Raw genomic sequence first — 22,719 nt, forward strand, 5'->3', positions numbered from 1 at the left:
CCGCTCACATTTGACCCAACCCGCCAATTTGCCATCACTAACTGTTTGGTTGATTGGTTAGTGATTATACTTTATTAATTTTTTTCATCTAAGGACGAAGCAAGAAATGACTTGTGACTTGTTGACACTCAATTTCAACCCTCCTTGGTATAAATTAGTTCTCGAGCTACTTAAATTTTCCAAACAATTTAAAATAATTAGTTTTATAAATTTTGCGAAAAAAATAATAATGTATGAATTTTGCGTTATTGTGGATACTTTTGCCATTTTTCTTATAATTTTTAGATAACATATACCTTACATGATTATGTACATAATTGGTAAATCTTACGATTATCTCTCAAAATGTTTTAATTTTTAGTAAGTATTCTATTAAACTAATCTAGTTTAAATCATGTTTATTTTGAATCACTAATTTACAATTTAAATAATTATTTTACTAAGATAAAGAAGTTCGTTGGTTAATTAATACCAATTCGCTTATTTAAGATTTGATCGAATTCATTATCTTAACTAAATTTGGCTATTTATCAAATTTAACCCATCTTAAATTCCCAATTTCATTCAATTTTGGGCCATTCTTGCAGCTCTCCATCCCAGGCCCAATACCCAGTTTCTTTAGATCAGCCCAATTCGTTTTTAATTTTTAGCCCATCTCAGCCGGCCCAATCCCCTTTTACTTTTACCAATTATCAGCAGCCCAGCACATCTTAAAGCTTTCAGCAATCCCAATGCTGGAGCGACCTATTCCCGTTTAAAATTCTACTCTTGTTTTTTAGTTTCCAGCCCACTCCGAATCCCCGCCAAACGCCGTAATGTTTCATCAACTTAAGTGATCTCAAACTAATTCTAAAGGAGCAAATAAAATTCGCAAACTATATTTTAACATTAGTTCATAATTCTAAATTGTACTTTACAAGTTTAGCCAAATCAAAAGTTGTCGGATAATCGTATTAAGCAAAATGTTTTAGGTGCCTACACCTTCCTTAAACATTAATTTGAATCCCTGAACCCTTTAGATTATTTTCAAACAATTTATCTCTGTTAAGTCTTTTGAAAACCTTAGTTTTTTCTTGATTTTCTTAAAAATTTAGTGGCGATTCTCTAAAAAATCAAAAACTTTTCAAGACAAATATTTTTCTCGATTTCGGATAAAATAGAAATGGCAACTCTGCTGGGGATGTAGGTGGATTCTTACCTTAAAACTAACATTATCAAGCTATTTGTGATAAATTATTTACTTGTTTAGTTCACCTTAGTTTTAAATTTGTTGCATTTCCATGACATTCTTCCGCCAAACGGCAAATAGTATGCATTAAGAAAACAAAAGTTACATGGCTTTCCACGACTCTCTTCAGAAATACACTAGAATTCATTTGGAAGTATCAAACAAATAGTTGCAATGAGGTTATCCGACGTTGTTTGGTAGCTTCACCCCGATGTTTGTCTGACTCGGGTAACCGTTAACTTGAAAACTATTCTAGTAAACCTAAGATAGAGCGGAACCAAAACCAAAAATTAAGCATTAGCCTAAGACGGCTTAATACCCTAGGTGTATTAAGTCTATTTAGTAGAAAATTACCAAAATCGTGTCTAAGGTTTTCGACCTCACGCCACATCATATTATTTGACATTTGAATGATGTATGTGTGAAAACTAATTTGGGGTGAGGAAAACTTAACCAAGTTTCTGATTTGTAGATATGGATCGTTTCCCAAGGTATGATATGGTCATAGCGACGCCACCTCAACTAATAATGTGGTGTGACAATCTCGACAGAGATCTCAGAAGGACCCTCAACAAATACGTGGGTGCATTAACAGAACTGATCAACATGAACTGCTGGCCAGAACTGATTGAGGTACTTACGGGATATTGGAATAGTCAAAGGATGGTGTTTCAATTTGGAACCGTCAAAATAATTCCAACTCTGGAGGAAATCAGAGACTATATAGACACAGTAGGCACCGGGATAGAAAGGAGAGCATAAAAATAAGAAGACATCTTCATCCCAAATAAGCCTTCCATAAATGATATTGCGGACTGATCCGGATTGGAAAAGGACTTTGCCTACTGGTGCCAAGAATCTTGCGTAGCATTCAGGGACCTTTATATCCGATTTGGACATGCAAGCTTCTACGCCACTTACAACCGAGAGTTCAAGATCTCCTACAGAGAATGGAACGAGATTCATCCTCTAGCATTTGCTGTGGCGTTATTAGGAACAACGGTCTTCCCTCATTGTCCAAGTTTGAGTATCTATACCCGAGTTATAACATTAGTGCGCACCTTGTTCAAAGCGTATGAAAAGGGACAAGAAAATACTACCTTATAACTCCGGTCATCCTGTCCAACATGTATCGAGCCTTAGGAAAGTGTAAAGAGAGACATCGATACTTTCAAGGATGTATACTCCTTCAGTGGTGGATCCTCAGCCATTTAGCAAAGGGTGTTGGGACTCGGGAGCTGCATACCCTCGACAACAAAAATACCCTTAAGGATTTAAATGACCTGTTGTACTGGGCAAATATGAAGAATCGGAGAACAAGGGGGAGATGGCTCAAGTTTTCTCCGAATTGAGAGAAAAAGACCTCCAATGGATGCTCGACTGCTTTATCTCCAAAGAAGTCGTCGTGGAGATCCGCAGACAGGTTGTGCTTTCTCTTCCAGGCATTCGAGAATTCGCCCTTATGCATCATTTCGAGTCTTGCGACAGTTCGAAAGAAGACAAATTGTACCCTATGGCGCTTATGTGTACGATATTGGAGACGATAGAGTGCACGACGCGTCTGAAATGTCTAGAGAATGGAATAGCGCCAAGCGTATAGATAAAGACGTCATCGCCCCTGACCGATTCAATGTTGGGTATGACAAGGGTTACAAAGAATGGCTGAAGAAGGACATACAAAACGTCACCTTTCAAACTCCGCGTAGCTTTCGTAGTGTAACGGACAGAGAAGCCAAAGTAATGGCCGACCTACTAGAGGTAAAGGAAGAGGCCGAAGAGGTGTACACTAAGTTTGTCGAGAATCAAGATACTCTTGAGAGGATGACTCAAGAGATTGAAAGACTAAGGTGTGGTTATGATGATTTTGATAACTGGATCAAGGAGAGAATCGAGATGATGCGATACGAAAGTTTGGAAGATAAAGGACGTTTGGGTGAAGGCTTATTGCTGATGCTGAGATATATGTTTCAGCAACACAAGGCTTAGAGGGACGGCGACGGAGCAGGATCATCTGAAGCGACATAGTGGACCTCACCCCTGCGTGGATTTTTATATGTATTTACATTGTTTTAACCCCTGGGGGACCTGCCTTTATTGCACTTTTTATATGTAAATTTTGTATTGGGGGGAATTGTTTATTTGGTTCAAATTCACACGTACATCATTCGAATGCGCTAGGCCTACCCTTGGCGCAAAAGGGTCCCCCTCTATATTTTAGGATGCGATATATGTGTGTGTTTAACTGCTTATGTGTTATCGTAAACCCACTTCTATCCAAAAATTTCCAAAGAATATACAGAAGTCACTATTACAAAATGTCCGACCAAGATTCTCAATGTTGAATGCCTTGAATTGGGCCCTTAATTATCTGTCAATTCTATATTTTGGGCCCAAGCCTCTTAAGGCGTAGCTTAGCACTATATATAGACGCTATGACAAACCCTATTCTGTATTCTGTTCTTGCCTCTACATAATAAAACTGCTCCTCCTCTTCCCCGTGGACGTAGCCAATTTATTGGTGAACCACGTAAATCTGTTGTCTTGTTTTTCACGTTTATATTTTCTCATATTATCTCGAATTCCGCATAACACTCAAGTCTCAAGTTTCTTACTCAAAAGGCTATCTCCTAAAAAAGAAATCCTAAATACTGTTCTACCGTCTCAGGAAAGGCATAATTACCACTATGGACAAGGGCAAAAACATCCAGATGGAACTCACTGAAGAGGAACTACAGAGAAAGATCGAGCAAATTACTTGGTAAATTCAAAAATCCAAGGAAGAAGGGCTTAGAGTCGACATGGCCACCATAATTTACAAAGTTGCAGTTGCGACGTTGGATGAGTATCTAGCATCAAAGATGAAAAGAAAGAAAGATGTTGAGACGGAGACAGAAAGCTTGAGAGAGAAGTTAGACCTGCTTCGGTTGAAAGTGCAAGAAAGAAAAGCGAGAGAGGCAAGGATATACCTGGAGATCGCCGCTCTGTTAGCTAAAAGTGCGTTACTTGACAAGGAACTGACAGTCCATAGCAACCTGATATGCGGAAAATATCCCGCATGTGAACAAGCAGCAACCAATAGTGGTTTCGACGACGCTCACCCCGAATTGACTGAGCAGGATGACAGTGAGGAAATCGTCTACAAGCCTCCATTTCTAGGTCGTCTAAAAGGAAGAGAGTGATGCTGCAACAAGAAGAGAAATGACTAACGTGTCATCGTCATGTTATCTTTTGAGAATTCTACTGTTGTTTTTAATTTCCTTGTAATCATAATGAATGAATGGAAATATTTTATCCTGAACACGAACTACGTTGGGCCTGAATTCTCCTTGTGAGATACGTAGGCAGCCTCTCCCGTCCTGGGCCCTATCTTTGAAAATTTTCATTCTCCCCTTCATGTTACGAAAGGATACGAAGATCAGGTCAAGACATCAAAAGTAGCTGCAAGAAGACCGTACCTCGACGTGATTTAGCCTTCCTGAAATAGCGTCAAAATTAAAACGAGCTAATTCCTGCTTGTTACAAAAATATATTCCCGTCCTCACTCGTGGGTTAAAGATATCCTCAAACAAAGCAACTTGTGTGCTTCTCTGCTCTGTGTGTGATTTTCATGCATTTTTTACTCTAAATCTACACTGACAAATTTGTCTTTGAGTTGTTTCACTTCTCATATGCTTTAAAACTGATCTGTGTCAATCAAAGCTGGCAGATCATCCTTACCTCACCAGATCGAAAGGTCCTACAAATTCATTCCCTAAACAAAATTCAGACAAAGAAAAGACATTTATGGGAGACAACAACGACGAAGTGAGTTTTACTGATGTGGTGGCTCAGCCCACTGTAGCGGAACAAAACAACTGATCATGCAGTTGGTGCAACAGGTCGCTGAAATGAGAGTGGAAATGCAACGGAGACAAGATACGCCTCCACCTGGATTCTGTCCTAATATTGCTGATGGAAGACCTCCGATCTACTTTCCTTCATCAAACACAGATCCAACTCAGAATCAGCCTTCTACACTTGTGCATAATCCGTCTGTGATAAATCTAACAAATCAAAACCGTCAATACACTTTTGTATCTTACCAAACTCCATCACCTCTTCCAAATAACCACCCTCAAATGCCACCCCATTCTCAATATACTCAAACCACCATGACAGAATCAAAACCAAAATCAAACTGACTTCAATTCCCAAACACCTCATCACCATTCAAATTAGAACACCAATCCCCAGGCTTACCCACATAACTACCAGACCGCTCAAAAGAGCCACCTTCCAAGTTCCTGTTCCTGCCGAGCACGATGTGCACGATTCTAAGTTGGATCCCTATGAAGAACAAGAAAGAGAATGGAAGGCGAAGGAGGATGCAAAGATCGATATAAAAGAGGAAATCAAAAGGGCTATGAAATAGCGACAGTGCATCCTAGACGTCGTTGGACTCAGTTATGAAGAGTTGTTCATCCACCCAAATTTGAACGTTCCCAAAAGGTTTAAAATTCTGAAGTTTGACACATTCGGAGGAGTAGGTAACCCAATGGTTCATCTGAGAGAATATTGTGACCAACTCGTGGGAGATGGCAGGGATGAGGCCTTGTTGATGCGGATTTTCAGCCGAAGTCTATGTGGGGAAGCCCTCGAGTGGTTTACTTCACACAAAACCAGGTAGTGGCCCAGTTGGAATGCATTCGCCAAAGACTTCATTGACCGATTTGCCTACTATGTCAAAATCGTTCCCGATCGGTATTCTCTAGAGAAGATGAAGCAGAGACCAACTGAAAGCTATATGGAGTTTCCCTATAGATGGAGGAAAGAAGCAGCAAGGGTAAGGCCGCCCATCACCGAGAAAGAGATTGTTGAAGTGTTTGTGCGGGTGCAGGAGCCAAAATACTACGACAGGATCATGCTTCTAGTTGGAGCTAAATTCGCCGAGATAGTCAAAATCGATGAGACTATTGAATACGGTCTGAAATGTGGGGAAAATAGCCCGTGTATCTGCGTCACCTGGATCTTCAGGATTGATGAGGAAGAAAAGAGAAGAAGTTGTTGTTGTCTCGTATGGGGGAAGAAAAAACTCGAGAAACTCGTTACATTCCCAAGATAGATCCAGGCATTCCCCAAAGCCCCACCAAGCTTACTACCCACAATCCAATCATCCCAACAACCATAATACTACCCCCACCCATCCAAATGCTCAAATTTTGTCGTACCATAGTCCACCCACAAATCTCTAAAAATTTTCTCCCATATACCCAAATTATCCTCAACTTTACCAGATTCCATCTCCCTATCAGAATATTGCTGCCAATGTACAGTCGAGCTACCGAGCACCCTCCCCCATTTATCAAGTCCAAGCTCCATTATATCAGAACCCCCTCCCGAATTACCAAGCTCCATTGCCAAATTATCAAACAAACTCATATCCTAAAAACAAAGCTCCTCGTCCGAATATCCGAAATTATCAGCAGGTGCCTCCCCTTTAGCATAGCGATTACAACCCTTCCCGACCCAAATTTGAAAAAAGGCCTTCAAGGAACTTCACTGCACTTGCTGAAAGCCGGACCAAACTATTTGAGAGACTAGCCGCGGCTGGATACATCCACCCTTTGAAGCCAAGCCCGTGGATGTCTATTCAAAGTTCTACAAGCCAGATCAAAGATGTGCTTATCATTCCAACAGTGTTGGACATGACACAGAAGATTGTATCAACCTTAAGCACAAAATTCAGGATCTGATCGATCAGGAGGTAGTTTCCCTCCAACCGGCGGCGCCAAATGTCAATACAAACCCGTTGCCGAATCATGGAGGTGGTAAGGCTAATATGATTGAAACGGATGAAGATGGGTATGGAACAAAGATGATTACTCCCATTGTGCATGAGGACTTGGAAAGAGTTATCGCTTCTTTAAGCATCAAAGAAAGGAGAGAGTTTGTTATTCTGACACCTACAAAGGATGTTGCCTTGGTGCCTTCAGAAACTCTCGTCAAGCCCAAATTTGTCATTGAAAATGTTGTGGCCCAAGGCATGACCAGGTCCGAAAGGTGCTACACTCCTGATGAGCTTGCTCTCGGAGGACAGAAAAAAGACCATGCTAAGAGGTCGATAAGCGAATGAGAAGCAGAAGAGTTCTCGAGAAGGATGCAACCGAAGCACTATTCCATCGTCAAACATTTAGAGAAGACTCCGACTCAGATCTCCTTGTGGGCCCTGCTGATGAGCTCTCAGTTCCACAGGCAGGCCTTAATGAAAGCTCTCGATAATACATACGTACCCTCAAGTATAAGTAGTCATAACGTGGCTGCCATGATTCATCAAGTTATTCGGGGGCACCGGAACAACTTTTGTGACGATGAGTTGCCAGTCGAAGGAAGATCACACAATAAAGCGCTGCACATTACCGTGATATGCCGTGAAAAAGTTGTCAACCGCGTCTTAGTGGATGACAGATCCGGTTTGAATATCTGCCCATTGTCGACGTTGAGGCAGCTAAGGTTTGACCTTAGGAAACAAGAGCAGAACCAGGTCAACGTGAGAGCTTTTGATGGGGTTCATTATTTTAACTAAATTTGGCTATTTATTAAATTTAACCCATCTTAAATTTCCAATTTAATTCAATTTTGGGTCATTCTTGCAACTCTCCTTCCCAGGCCCATTACCCAATTTCTTTAGATCAGCCCAATTCGTTTTTAATTCTTAGCCCATCTCAGCCGGCCCAAACCCTTTTTCCTTTTACCAATTATCAGCAGCCCAAGATTTCAGCAAGCCCAAAGCTGGAGCGACCCATTCCCGTTTAAAATTCTACTCTTGTATATTAGTTTCCAACCCAATCCGAATCCCCGCCAAACGCCGTAATGTTTCATCAACTTAAATGATCTCAAACTAATTCTAAAAGAGCAAATAAAATTCGCAAACTAAATTTTAACATTAGTTCATAATTCTAAACTGTACTTTACAAGTTTAACCAAATAGTTAGTTGTCGGATAATCGTATTAAGCGAAATGTTTTAGGTGCCTAACACCTTTCTTAAACATTAATTTGAATCTCTGAACCCTCTAGATTGTTTTCAAACGATTTTTCTCTGTTAAGTCTTTTGAAAACCTCAGTTTTTTCTTGATTTTCTTAAAAATTTAGTGGCGACTCTCTAAAAAATCAAAAACTTTTCAAGACAAATATTTTTTTCGATTTCGGATAAAACATGACTCACGGAGTGATTCTATATATTCTTAGCTAATTTCTTAAACATGGATGACTATCTAAAAAAATTATTTTTTATCTTTCATATTTGTGGGGACTAAGATAATATATGAGAGTTTGACTAAAAGTGGTTGACATAAACACATAGATCATATTTTTCTAATTTCTAGTTTAGATCGAAATGAAATCCCTCAATAGAATAATTTTTAATTTATGACTAGTGCCTGATGGCAAATGGAATTCCCCAAATTTCAAATTTACTATATTCGAGTTTTTGGTCAAAAATATTATTTAACTATACCCCAAATTTAAATTACATACTTAAAATATTATTTTTAGTAGAAAACATCCTTTAACTATACTCCAAACTTAAACTACATCCTTAAAGTATCATTGTTAACCGAAAACATCCTTTAAGTATTTATAAGTGAACAACCTTCATCCTTTTTAAGATATTGTCAAAAAACTAAGAGACCTTACGAAAACATGAGCACTTAATGTGACTATCAACAAAAGTTATTATGCATAACTTCAGTACTTTCTACAAGAAGTTCTTGAAAAATATCAAAAATCTTAGACACTATTGCTTATGGAAACTAAAAATGATTGGAAGGTGTGAGCGTACATGATTTGCCTTTTCCGTGACGGAAAGAAGTTGGAGATTAATTATTTTTATCTTTTTCTTAACCAAGTAAATTAATAGATTTTTCGGTCAATCAATATATCAAAGTAACCAAAATATTGATTATGTCTCGTATTTGAATTTCATTCGACATTATTAGGAGGGAAAGTCTCCAAGAAATGTCGCTTCTAGCATATTCAATTGAGAAGAAACATATTTAATCTAATAATATTTATAATTAAAATTATATTAAAAATAACTGAAAAGACAGTCAAATTAAAAGATTTTGCATAATTCTTAACTCAATTACGAAAAGTTTTGCGATAATATTCTTCGCATATCTAAGAAAAACAATTAAGAAGGGACGACTTATTTTTTGTGGGATAAATCGATAAGTTTTCTGATAAATTCAAGTAGAAGAATGAAAATTGTGTACTTTACAATACTTAAGGATGTTTTATGATAAGAATGATACATTAAGGATGTAGTTTGAGTTTGAGGGATAGTTTAAGGATGAGTTTGGCCAAAAACTCAAAATAATTAATCTTCAACTTCCTTCCGTTACGTAAAAAGCAAATCATGTACGCTCACACCTTTCTATCACTTTTAGTTTTCATAAGCAACAGAGACTAAGATTTTTTATATTTTTCAAGAATTACTTGTAGAAAGTAATGAAATTATAAATAATAACTTTTGTTGATAGTCACGTTAACTGCTCATATTTTCGTAAGATCCCTTAGTCTTTTGACAATATCTACCAAAAGGATGAAAGTTATTCACTTATGCATAGTTTCAGTACTTTCTACAAGAAGTTCTTGAAAAATATTAAAAATCTTAGACACTATTACTTATGGAAACTAAAAATAATTAGAAGGTGTGAGCGTACATGATTTGCCTTTTCCGGGAAAGAAGTTGGAGATTAATATTTTATATTTTAGATAACAGAAACACATTAATGAAAAAGTTGGTGACATAAGCACATATGTCATTTTATTGTCCTCGCCACCAACTAATTAAGATATAGTCAAAACTATGGCTTTTTTGTGAAGCATAACATGATTGATACATTTTTCTAAGCATAGTAGTTTCCATATATAGAAACGACTTCGTATTGAACACACTCGAATCTAAAATTTTTAGTTAAAATGTACATGTTATTCTACCAGCATTTTCTATATTAAATAATGAACTTAAGTTGTAACCATCAACAACTCATATTTATTGAATTATATTTAATTGAGACTAAGTCGTCGGTCAGCATAGAAAACATAAAAAAATCGACAAATGAATTGTTGATCAAGAAACATTGTACTACTTTTTTGTTGTATTTAATCATCAAATACACAAATATATTAGTATATTTTAAACAATTTTCCCATCTATAAAAGAAAACCAAAAATTCAAACACATACATAAAGCCAAAGATAACATAATTAAGTTGTGAGATGGCAGGAGTAAAGTTGCTAGGTATTTCATTGAGCCCTTTTAGTCGTAGAGTTGAGTGGGCTCTCAAGATTAAGGGTGTTGAATATGAATTTGTTGAAGAAGATTTACATAACAAAAGTCCTGTACTTCTTGAATTGAATCCAATTCACAAGAAAATTCCAGTGCTAATTCACAATGGCAAGCCAATTTGTGAGTCAATGGTGATTGTTGAATACATTGATGAGACATTTGAAGGTCCTTCCATCTTGCCTAAAGATCCTTATGATCGAGCTATAGCTCGTTTTTGGGCTAAGTTCTTTGATGATAAGGTAAATTCTTTTCGTTTTGAGTTTATATATACTCTAAAACCTAAATAGTACTCCATCTGTTTTAATTTATATGACAAAGATCTGATTTTATTTTTACCTCGATTATTCGTATTCCTCTTCAATATTTTAAATTGCTAATTCTTGTGATTTACTAAATATGCAAGTTATTTTTCACAAACCTTACGAGATAACATTTCTTGAATGCAACTTTTGAAATTCAAATTATTTCATATAAATTGAGATATTGGGAGTACATTTTAAATAGTGCTCCCTCCACCCCCCAATTGGCTGTCCAGTTTATTTATGTCTTTTAAATATTTTAAATTATAAATTATTGTGACTTACAGTAATTTGTTACGTAATTTTACAGTGCATGCCAGTAATGGGGAAAGCTATATTTGGTAGTGGAGAGGAGTCAAACAAAGCTAAAGAGGAATTGGGTGATTTAATAAAGATTCTTGAAAATGAGCTAAAAGACAAGAACTTTTTTGTTGGTGACAAATTTGGATTTGCTGATATGGCTGGAAATTTGATGGCATATTGGATGGGAATTGTTGAAGAAGCATCTGGAAATATTTTTGTGACAAGCGAAAAATTTCCAATTTTTTGTAATTGGAGAAATGAGTACGTTAATTGTAGTACAATCAAGGAATATTTACCGCCAAGAGATGAAATACTTGCACATTTCAAAGCTCGTTTTGCAGCTGCCCAAAAATAAAAACTTTCTACTTAGTGATTTTTTTGAGTTTTTATTTTGTGTGGCTATTAAAACTACCTTATGTTAGTAGGTAGTATGTTGTTTTTTGTAAGTTTGTTTATGAGTGCATGTGGGTTGTAATATCTTTCGATCTAATAAATGATAGTGTCATCTTATTGTATTTACCTTTCCCCATAGTAGTTGAGTTTGGAAACAAAAGATGGTTGAGTGGACTCCTAATTAATTAAAATAATTTTTTTGCGCAATAAATATTTGATTTGATGTATAAAAAGCAATATTATTGGGACAACTATACCTTTAATTATGCTATGAGTTATATATATATATATACCTTAATATCAAGAGAGAAATATTTTTTTAAAAATACTCTTAAATTTGACCGCTAATTATTAGTTTTACTTTTAAACTATTAAAATTTTAAAAATATCTCTTTACTTGACAAACAGAACTTAAATATATTTTCGATTTGCCTCATAACATAGTAAGTGGTCTCAAACCCTTATAGAAATATGTAGCTCTTAATAAAAAGTCGAGAGGAGTGTTGAAAACACTCCTAAATTTGAAGAGAATTTAAAAACATATTTCACTTATTTTGAAAGATCGATAATGTATTTAAGTTCAGTTAATCTATTACATGAATATTTTTAATATTCCACGAAAGAAAGTAATAATATGTGCTTAGTTAAGGAGCATACTCAATACAGTTCTAATATCAAATATAACTAACCAAAGCAATAATTATGCATAAATTAAAAAACAATACAAAATAAAATATTAGTAATACATGAAATTACATACATATACATTAATCTTTCTGATGCATCTTATCTAACACCAAAATAAAAATAAAAAATTGAAGACAAGTTGCTCGTCAACATGGAAGAGTCAAAAAGTTGGACACTCCATTTGTTTCTGTCCATCTATGGAAGAAGACAATGAAATCTCACCATACATACATAAATTATTTTATCCATTTTAATATTCTTCATGAAGTACTTTATTAAAAATGAGAATTAGCATTGAAAAGTGTTACAAAGTATATTATAAAAATTATTTTTTATTTCTTATTAAATTTTAGTTTCAAGCATTATTCTAAGCATATTAAAATGAAGTTATACCAATTATCAAGTCACCAACTTTTTGAGTCAAATTCTATGGTTCTAATTCTTATCTTTATTTAATATTTATCAACCTATTACTTGTATCATTATGTTAACAGTACATATAATAATTGTCTCATTTAAAGATGTTTTTCAATGTTAAGTTGATAAAATCTTACCTAAAACTAGTAACTGAAAAAAATAATATTAAGTACTAATAATTTTCATCTTAATAGTGTATTTTTTTTAAAATGATGATACTCCTTATGATATTGATTCAAATGTTCAACTCGATCACGAAGTTTAGAACGACGTTATGGTAATATTAATCCTAATGTTGATGAAAATTCAGGTGAAGAAGTAGAAGCTGATTTGGGAGAAGAGGAGTTAGAAGAAACACCTATTAGTCCCGTGACAGAAGTTTCAAATGAGACTATCAATTTATCGGAGCAAAATTTTGGACATCCACCCCTTATACCAAATATTTTTAGCAAATTAGTTAGTACTATTTTTATGAATTTGCAAATTAACAGTGTTTCTTATTAAAATTTACTACTCTTTTTTCTCAATTTATGTGATATTTTTTGGAATTTGAGATTCAAACAAGTCTAATTTTAATTATGATTTTTTCATATATCTTTTGGATATTGTAACTTGCAAGTTGTCAATTATCGTGACTTGTACTACATTTTACATAATTTTCAAATATATAAATTTTATTTTTATAATTTAAATATTTCATAGCCAAAATTTACGGCCTAACTTGAGATATTTAACTTTCAAAATTCGAACAGTACCACGTTAATGAAGTGATTTTGCAGTGTATACCACTATTGGGGAAAGTATTGTTTATCAAAGGAGAGGAGACAGAAAAATCAAAAGAGGAATTTGGTGGACTATTGAAGATTCTTGATAATGAGTTCAAGGATAAGAAGTTTTTTGTTTGTGACAAATTTGGATTTGCTGATGTTGCTGCTAATTTTATGGCATTTTTGTTTGGGATTCTTGAAGAAGCCTCGGGAATTGTTTTAGTAACAAGTAAAAAATTTCCAAATTTTTGTGCTTAGCGAGATGAATATATTAATCACAATCAAATCAAGAAATATTTACCTCTAATCTCGTTTTCAATCTCTCAAATGAAAAATATCAAGATTGTGTGAGGGGAGGCACAAAACAACACAAGTAGGATACAACACCTACAAGGATCGACTTCAAGACAATCAACCAAATATACTTCACCAATTTACCAAAAGAAATTCACCACTATATTAATCAAGCTCAAATCAGCAACACATCAATTGAATCACAAGCAAATATGAATTATAATACGCAAGTGACACACAAGATTTATACGTGGAAAACCCCTTCGGTATGAAGGATAAAAACCACGGGACTTGAAGGAGTCCACCCTTCTTCTTCTCTTATTATGCAAATTGAGGGTAAAAACACCCAAATCAGTCTACAAGGATGTCACAGCCTACCAACAACAACATACATAAGAGCCAACACAAAAGAAAAGAGAAATTGAGAAATATCACCAAAAAACGCAGGTTACGCCAGCTGCGATAACAGACGATCAAGAACTCCGATTGACGATCTGAACGGTCAAGATGTAGTTCTATGTGTTGTGAACCAGCTGTGAAAATTTCAGAACGATCCAACGGTCGGATCTCTTGAAAGCTGAAATTTTGTCTCGCTGTTCAGAAAAACCAGCAACCCTTTTGTCTCTATTTCTTTCTTCTCTTCCAAAACCAAAAAACCCAGCCGCCAACATCAGCTGCCCAAGACTTCTAGAAGAAGTCAACAAAGTCCAAAATATATGGGCCACCCATCAATGGGCTGGACCCTTAACAGATTGGTTGTGGCAATAAAGCTACCTTATGAGTTATACTAAACAAAACTAGCTAGCTTTTCACTTATTAGAATAGTTGGCAGTCAATATTGTATGAGAGTGTTATTTCTTCCATCTATAATATATCATTTATCATATAATCAAAATAGTTTTCATATTGAACAACTAGTAATTAGAATAAGAGGTATCAAGTTTTTTATCATCTTGGGATTGAGGTTTTCTTCGCAGGACTTTATCATAATATTGTCATTATAATAAACTTAATTATAGATTATCTTCTGAATAGTATAAGATCAAATTCTTATTAATATATATAAATACTTTAATTAAAATCATTTTTTTAATAAAAATATCTATTAGATTGAAAATTTTAGTCTAATAAAGATAAATATTTTATCCTCAAAATGATTCAACGAATCTTAAATTGGACACAACCTTTAACAACTACCTCACATTTATTTAGATTTATAATAAAATAATATAATTGATGAAAAGTCGTTGGTCATCGTAGAAGCATTAAATTAGACAAATGATTTATGTAACAAGTTCATTGGAATTACTTGATTGCAAACACTTTTTTTTTTATTCACTCTCTAAAAATAAGGCAAAAATTAACCAAAGTTGTGATATGGGAAAAATAAAGTTGCTTGGTGTTTCACTTAGTCCATTTACTCATAGAGTTGAATGGGCTCTTAAGATTAAGGGAGTGGAATATGAACTTATAGTAGAAGATCCACAAAATAAGAGTCCTCTTCTTCTTGAATATAATCCAATTCATAAGAAAATTCCAGTGTTAATTCACAATGGAAAGCCAATTTGTGAGTCAATGGTAATTGTTGAATACATTGATGAGACTTTTGAAGGCCCTTCCATCTTGCCTAAAGATCCTTATGATCGTGCTACAGCTCGTTTTTGGGCTAAGTTCCTCGATGATAAGGTAAATGTTTCAAGATTTAAGTTAGATGCATACATATTTTGTATGAGAAATTTTCGTATTAGTAGTATTGATCAATTTGTTAGCAGATTTGTTATTGTTTTTGTCAGATTATGCATTATACTTCCACTATTTTAATTTGTTCGGCTTGATTCTAAATAGGAGGAGATCAAATTAATTGATGTTCGATTTGAAATAAACTTTGCATAGATAGAATAGATGAAAAGTTTTATTAGTTGCAACTAATAATTCAAAATATTTAAAAAGTATTTGAAAAATTTAACATCGAAGAAAATGATTTTTGACTGTTCAGATATTAATTAAAACAAATTAAATTAAAATGAAATTGAGTAACTAATTAATATCTACTAACAGCATAGAGAACTTTTATTTTATTGGGTAAAGTTAACCTAATACTTATTGTAACCTTATTTCAAGATTACAAATTTCACATTGTGTAGATAACATTTAGACAATCTAATTGTGTGAAATAATTCTGACAATATATATATAAGTTAAACTCATGCTTATAATGCGAATTTACTTTTAATGATCTGATTGTGTAAATATTTTTATCGAAACTCAAAATTTAGAGTGTTTTGTAGTGTTTGCCAACCATGGGAAAGGCTTTATTAGGCAATGAAGAGGAGAAAGAGAAAGCTAAAGAGGAGTGTGGTGAGTTGTTGAAAATTCTTGATAATGAGCTCAAGGATAAGGAATTTTTTGTTGGAGATAAAATTGGATTTGTTGATATTGCTGCAAATGCATTGGCATTTTGGATGGGAATAATTGAAGAAGCCTCTGGTGTTATTTTGGTGAAAAATGAGAAATTTCCCAATTATTATACTTGGAGAGATAATTATATTAACTGCAGTCAAGTCAAAAAATATTTACCTTCGAGAGATGAATTATTTTCACATTTTCAATCTAGATTTCACTCTGCATCAACTACTAAATGAACAACCTCTCTTGTCAAATTTTAAGATTTTGTGTGGTTGCAACAAAATGTTATGCTTTTAGCACCGCTTTTTCAAGATAGTGTAGTACTCTATCGAAGCACTTTAATTATCGTTTTTATTAAAAGTAGAATGTTTGGAGTTTCTTTTGATTGATTTTATTGTTTTTGATTTATATGACGAAGATTTCTAGCTTATGTTTTTTTGATTTACTTTTGTTATCTTTTACTTAAAAACAAGTGTTTATATGTATTCTTAAATTCTATTCAAACACTTTAAGAGTGATTAAGAGCTATTTAGCTTTAAAATACCTAATATAAATCTAATTAGCAAAAAAACACTTGAAGGGAATAAACATTTACTTAATTAGCATAGAAATAATGTAGAGCACATACATATACTTTAAAATTTAAATTACTTAGGGTCGTTTGACCGTAAATTTTCAAATAATATTTGGGGAGAAATTTGACAAATAGTGTTTGTTTATACGATTTATCATTATTTGAAAAATATTTTTGACAAATATCTCAAATTCTCAAATACTATTTTTTTAGTATTTGGGCAAAATCTAATTATTTGAGATCTTTTCAAAATTAAAAATTTTACATCAAACTTTTATATTTTACAAAAACACCCTCTAAAGTAAGGGTTTCTGTTGTATTATATAATTTTTTATGTGAAAATCAAAATAGTAATGAAATATTCAGTGAATATGAAAGTGATGATGAAAATAATGAACAATTGACTCAAGATAATAAAGTCATATGCTTTGTTTACTTCACAGTGTATGGAAATGATGCTTGTTGCACTCCAAACTACCACATTACTGGAATATCATATATATCACTTGTTATTTGTTGTAACGAAGATCCAATTGACTTGTTACAAACTTATTGTTAGTTTTGAAAGGTTATGGATAGAAATCATATTTTTTTAATTAAATATATTTCTCAAATACTATGATCAACCACATGGTGAAACTTCACCCAAATAATATATGCCAAGAATATTTGAAAATCTATGGCAAAATGCTAGCTTGGATTAACGGTCTTTTATTAATCGAGGAGAGATAAAAGAGATTATATTACCAACATGGGTTGTGGTGCACTGCTAGGAGTGTTTCATTTCTTAACTAGAGATCTCAGATTTGAGCCCTGGGTGTGGAGAAAATCATGTTGAGAGTGTCACCCTCAGATGGACCCTGCACTGCATGATTTGAATTTAGTCAAAACTTCAATATAGACTCCAAACACCGAGTGAAAAAAAAGAGATGATATTTATTAAAGAAAAAAATTAGATTTTAAAATGATTAATTATAATAAATAAATATATATAATAGTAAAAAAGATATTTTTTTAAGTAATGTATAACGTAAAAACATAAGAAGTGAAGTGATCCAAAGAAAGTAAATTTTATCATATGATTTTTCATCAAATTGGTAATATGATAGCACTATTATTTATATTTCAAAAGGAACATAATAAAGATTGGGACAAAAGTATTCAACGATCGGCTGTATAATTTAATATTCAAGCAAAGCGCAAGATACGAAAAATATGCAGAAGAAATTGTCAAGAAGCACATGATCATGTGTTAGAAGCATGGGATCTATCTCTTTTAAAAATTTTAGTTGTTAAGAAATGGTCAAGAAGCACATGATCATGTGTTAGAAGTATGGGATCTATCTCTTTTAAAGATTTTAGTTGTTAGGTAGAGTATATTTTTATTTGTTAATAATATTTGTTAATATTTTTTTATATATGAATTTGATTTTTTTTAATGGGTTAAGCACATAAAATTACTTTTTAATTTTGGGTGAGAGTAAAATTCGATTTTAGGACCTCCATGCTTTGATATCATATAGAATTTTCATATTTAGAATTAGAGAAATTAAGAATTACATTCATATCATGTTCAACTCAGATATATCATCAGCTCATCTAAAATCTCAAGTTATTTTAAAGAGGTGAAAATATATTTTTATTAGTTAATGAAATTTTTAACATCGTGCGTGAATATATATATCGAGCAAATTTAAAATTTAAAATTTAGTAGAAGGATTGAGATTGCCTTGAAACTCATCTCTTTGTGTCAGAGTGAACCCATATATATTGACGAGATGGTACATACGTGCAGTCGTTATTTTTGGATAAAGGGGAATGCTAGTTGATGCAAAGTGAGGTACAAAATTAACAACTCCACAATTGAAACTTCTACGACTAGTATTATTTAATTTATATTTATATATCATTAAAATATTAATTTTATTTTTTATATTTAATAAAATTATCATAAAAATTGATATTAAATAACACACTTTAACTAATATATATTAACTATGATAATGTATTAATCGTCTTTAAATTTTAAATTCACCTTTGCTCGAAGCTTTATTATGCTTATGTGTCTTCACTATTCCAAAGTAGTGGAGTATATTTTATCGTATAAATTCTCATTCAATTGGAAATAAATGTTTTGTGTCTTGGTACATTTCAAGCTTAACAGATTCGAGATTGGCTGCCAAATAAAAATGAGAAAATTATATACAATAGCAAACTAATAACCTAAAATAAATGGAGTAGCTAGGGTTTGATTTAATTGTACTCCATAGCAAACGTTAGCCAAAGTTTGTCAGGCGCCTCTCTCCCAAAAATCTCGCTCGCCACTCTCTCACTCTCGCTTGCCACTCTCCCTCTGCTCGTCTCTCTTGCTTTATACACAGAAGTGTAAAATTTCTGTTTCTATTTTGTATAAAGCGAAAGAAAATTGTATATAAACATGCAAAAACATACATCTTCGTGTTATACACTTAATAATACAATTTACAAACATTTTACTTCAATTCAATTGTAGATATTAAAGATTGTATTACATAGTAAGTTGAGGATCATTATGTAAATAATAGAAATTAGAGGAGTAGTTAGGAAAATAAGTAGTTAAAGTAGTTACAAAAATATTCTTCTCTTTCTTGTATAAATACTAACTAAACATTTTAGTTACATGGATGGAAATATCTTACAGATTGAAATATGTACAGAAAAGTATTCTTCTTCTTCTGAGAATCTGCATTCTTCTTCTTCTTCTGAGAATCTGCACATTACAAATTTCTCATTCTTCTTCATGGTATCAGAGCCTTGGAGACTCACTGGCATATCATCTATATAAGCAACAGACGAGTCCATGGCAACAGTTGATAACGAGTTGCCTGAAAAACTAAGCCACAATCATCCTCTGTTCTTGAACACCATTGACAATTCTGGTGTATTGCTAAGTTCAATTCAGTTGACTGGAGCTGATAACTACTCAGTATGGATTCGAGCATTAAAGATTGCAATTATAAGTCGAAATAAGTTGGGATTTATCGATGGTTCATTTAAAAAAGAAGCATATGGTCCAAATCTGGTGAATCTGTGGGAAAGATGCAATGCAATTGTATTGTCATGGATCATGAATTGTGTTTCTAAAGAGTTACTTGGAGGTATTGTTTATTCAACAAATGCTGCATCTGTATGGAAAGATCTGGCTGAACGATATGATAAAGTTGATGGATCTCGTATCTTCCAACTACACAAGGAAATTGCCACTGTAAGTCAAGGTATTAGTTCAATTTCAACATATTTCTCTAGGCTACGTGAACTGTGGGTAGAGTATGATAGTCTAACTCCTGTTCCAAGTTGTGAATGTGTAAATTCAAGAGAATTTGTGAAATTTGTACACAATCAGAAGTTACTTCAGTTTCTTATGGGGTTGAATGACTCATATGAACAAGCTAGAGGACATATATTGATGATGATACCTCTACCTTCATTGAACAAAACATATTCAATCTTAATTGAAAGAGAAAGTCAAAGAACCATGTCTCAAATCTCCAGTAGTGCTAATTGTTCTGAACTAAATGCCATGTTCACTACTGGAAACAATACTAATGCTATGGTACCTAGATCAAGACCTTACAACAATTCTAGCTATGATCCAAATGCATTCTGTGATTACTGCAAAAGAACAGGTCATACACAAGCAATTTGCTATCAGCTTCATGGTTTTCCCCCAGGATTTGAAAGAAAGAGGAAGAATCCTAACAACATATATCAGGGGAGAGGAAGATCTAATAATGAGTATCATGGAAGAGGAAGGTTTAATAATGACAGGAGGCAAACTATTACTGCTCACAATGCAGTCAATGTGGTGATATAGATGGTAACACAGGTGTAAATTCAAGAAGTCAGGGTTATGGAAGAGAATCTATAAACACTGAACATGTTGAATATAAAAAAGGCATGACTATGTTGCATGAACAATATAATCAGATCTTACGCATGCTTGGACAAACTAATATGCAGCAAGAAAATTCTGAAGGAGCATCTACATCACATTACAGTGCTAATGCAGCTAAGGCTAATTGCTCTACAGCAAGTGAATCAGCAGGTAATGAAGTTGCTTTTATTGTAAGTTCAACCAAGACTAGCTGAATAATAGATTCTGGTGCAACAAATCATATGACTCCTAACTCTAATATTCTTACTCATAAACATCCACTTCCTAGTAATAAACCTAGAAATGTTCAATTACCCAATGGTGAAACAAATCAAATTACTCATATAGGTTCCTGCAATATAAATTCTCAAAACACACTAAGGAATGTTCTTCTTATTCCTGAATTTAAATTCAATTTACTATCAGTTTCACAAATTACTAAAGATCTTAATTGTGTTGTGTACTTCATTCCTAATTTTGTTACTCTCCAAGACTTCTCCAATGGGCAGGTGAAGGTGATTGGTAGAGAACATGATGGTCTTTATATTCTACCTAACAACTCCTTATCTCCTCTCAACACAAATGAAAAATGTTCATCACATTTAGCTCATGGAGACAATCATTTCACAGATTCACAAGCTTTATTGTGGCATCAAAGACTAGGACATACTTCTTCCAATGTTCTGGCTCATCTATTAGCTATTTCACCCAGTAAATGTTCTAAAGATCTGCATAATTGTATCATTTGCCCCTTGGCAAAACAACATAGATTACTATTTCCAAATAGTACTACTGTTTCTACTTCTCCTTTTCAGCTTCTGCATATTGATGTTTGGGGTCCTTTTAACACCCCTACCTATGATGGACATAAATTCTTTGTTACAATAGTTGATGATTGTACCAGACTGCTATGGTTGTTTCTAATAAGAATGAAGAGTGATGTTTGTGTTGTTCTGAAAAACTTCTTCATTCTTGCTAAAACACAGTTCAATGCTGTAGTTAAAATGGTCAGAACTGACAATGTATCTGAGTTTGTAAATGCTGGATGTCACAAACTATTTACAAGCTTAGGTATTATTCATCAAATAACTTGCATACATACACCTCAGCAAAATGGTATTGCAGAGAGAAAACACAAACATATTCTTGAAGTGGCTAGAGCAGTCAGGTTTCAAGGGCATATTCCTATCAAATTTTGGGGTCATTGCATACTTACAACTGCTTACATAATAAATTTGTTGCCCACTCCAGTGTTACATGGTAAATCTCCTCATGAAGCATTTCATAAAACTAAACCTACTCTTCAACATTTAAGAGTTTTAGGTTGTTTGTGTTTTGCAAAGAATATGTATATACATGATAAGTTTCAACCAAGAAGCATTGTTGTTGTTCATATGGGATATAGTACTACTACTAAAGGTTATCTTCTCTACAACATTAAGGAAAAACAGTTCTTCATTAGCAGAGATGTGGGATTTAGGGAATCTTTCCATTTGCAGATTCCTCTTCCACTGAATGGCACTTGTTTCCTTCTATCAATGTTCCATTAGAATCATCTCAGGTTATGTATCCATCTGGTATAGTTGAGTCTACTGAACAGTCTGCAGAATTGTATAATTCTCAAATTTCTGAGGTTAGGAGATCACAAAGGAGTACCAAAGCTCCTTTATGGATGCAAGATTATGTTGCTTCTGCTCATCTCACTTCTAGCAGACCTTTATACTCTATTGACAAATATCTTGGATATAATAATTTGTCTAAGTCCTATCAGGTTTTTCTTTCTTCTTTGGTCATGAGGTTGAACCTAATACCTTTGAAGAAGCATGCAAGGATCCCAGATGGGTTGAAGCCATGCAGGCTGAGATCTCAGCCTTGGAAACTCATCAGACTTGGAAAGTAGTACCTTTACCTCCACACAAAAAGGCCATTGGTTGTAAGTGAATTTTTAAAATAAAATATCAAGCTTCAGGGGAGGTTGAAAGATTCAAAGCTCGATTAGTTGCAAAGGGCTTTAATCAAAGAGAGGGACTGAATTATAAAGAAACTTTTCCCCCTGTTGTTAAGATGGTTACAGTCAGAAGTGTGTTGGCCTTGGCTGCTGTTGAAAAC

At 33.8% G+C, this 22,719-nt stretch overlaps 2 protein-coding genes across 2 annotated transcripts; both read left to right on the forward strand.

The window, feature by feature from the left end:
- The first annotated feature begins 10,438 nt into the window (after positions 1-10,438).
- ctu1 (glutation-S-transferase) lies at positions 10,439-11,674 on the forward strand. The gene is made up of 2 exons (NM_001247157.2): positions 10,439-10,796; positions 11,167-11,674. Exons 1-2 carry the CDS (start codon positions 10,488-10,490, stop codon positions 11,512-11,514), a joined length of 657 nt encoding a protein of 218 aa, NP_001234086.1. The 5' UTR covers positions 10,439-10,487; the 3' UTR covers positions 11,515-11,674.
- A 3,324-nt stretch (positions 11,675-14,998) lies between these two features.
- Positions 14,999-16,553, forward strand: LOC101264963 (probable glutathione S-transferase). The gene is made up of 2 exons (XM_004246331.5): positions 14,999-15,403; positions 16,006-16,553. Exons 1-2 carry the CDS (start codon positions 15,095-15,097, stop codon positions 16,357-16,359), a joined length of 663 nt encoding a protein of 220 aa, XP_004246379.1. The 5' UTR covers positions 14,999-15,094; the 3' UTR covers positions 16,360-16,553.
- Positions 16,554-22,719: the final 6,166 nt, after the last annotated feature.

Source organism: Solanum lycopersicum, chromosome 9, assembly GCF_036512215.1.
Source record: "Solanum lycopersicum chromosome 9, SLM_r2.1".
NCBI classification, from domain to species: Eukaryota; Viridiplantae; Streptophyta; class Magnoliopsida; order Solanales; family Solanaceae; genus Solanum; species Solanum lycopersicum.

Coding starts and splice junctions, on each gene's coding strand:
- ctu1 (NM_001247157.2), top strand. CDS start 10,488: ATGGCAGGAGTAAAGTTGCTAGGTATTTCATTGAGCCCTTTTAGTCGT. Junction 10,797..11,166: donor CTAAGTTCTTTGATGATAAG/GTAAATTCTTTT, acceptor GTAATTTTACAG/TGCATGCCAGTAATGGGGAA.
- LOC101264963 (XM_004246331.5), top strand. CDS start 15,095: ATGGGAAAAATAAAGTTGCTTGGTGTTTCACTTAGTCCATTTACTCAT. Junction 15,404..16,005: donor CTAAGTTCCTCGATGATAAG/GTAAATGTTTCA, acceptor AGTGTTTTGTAG/TGTTTGCCAACCATGGGAAA.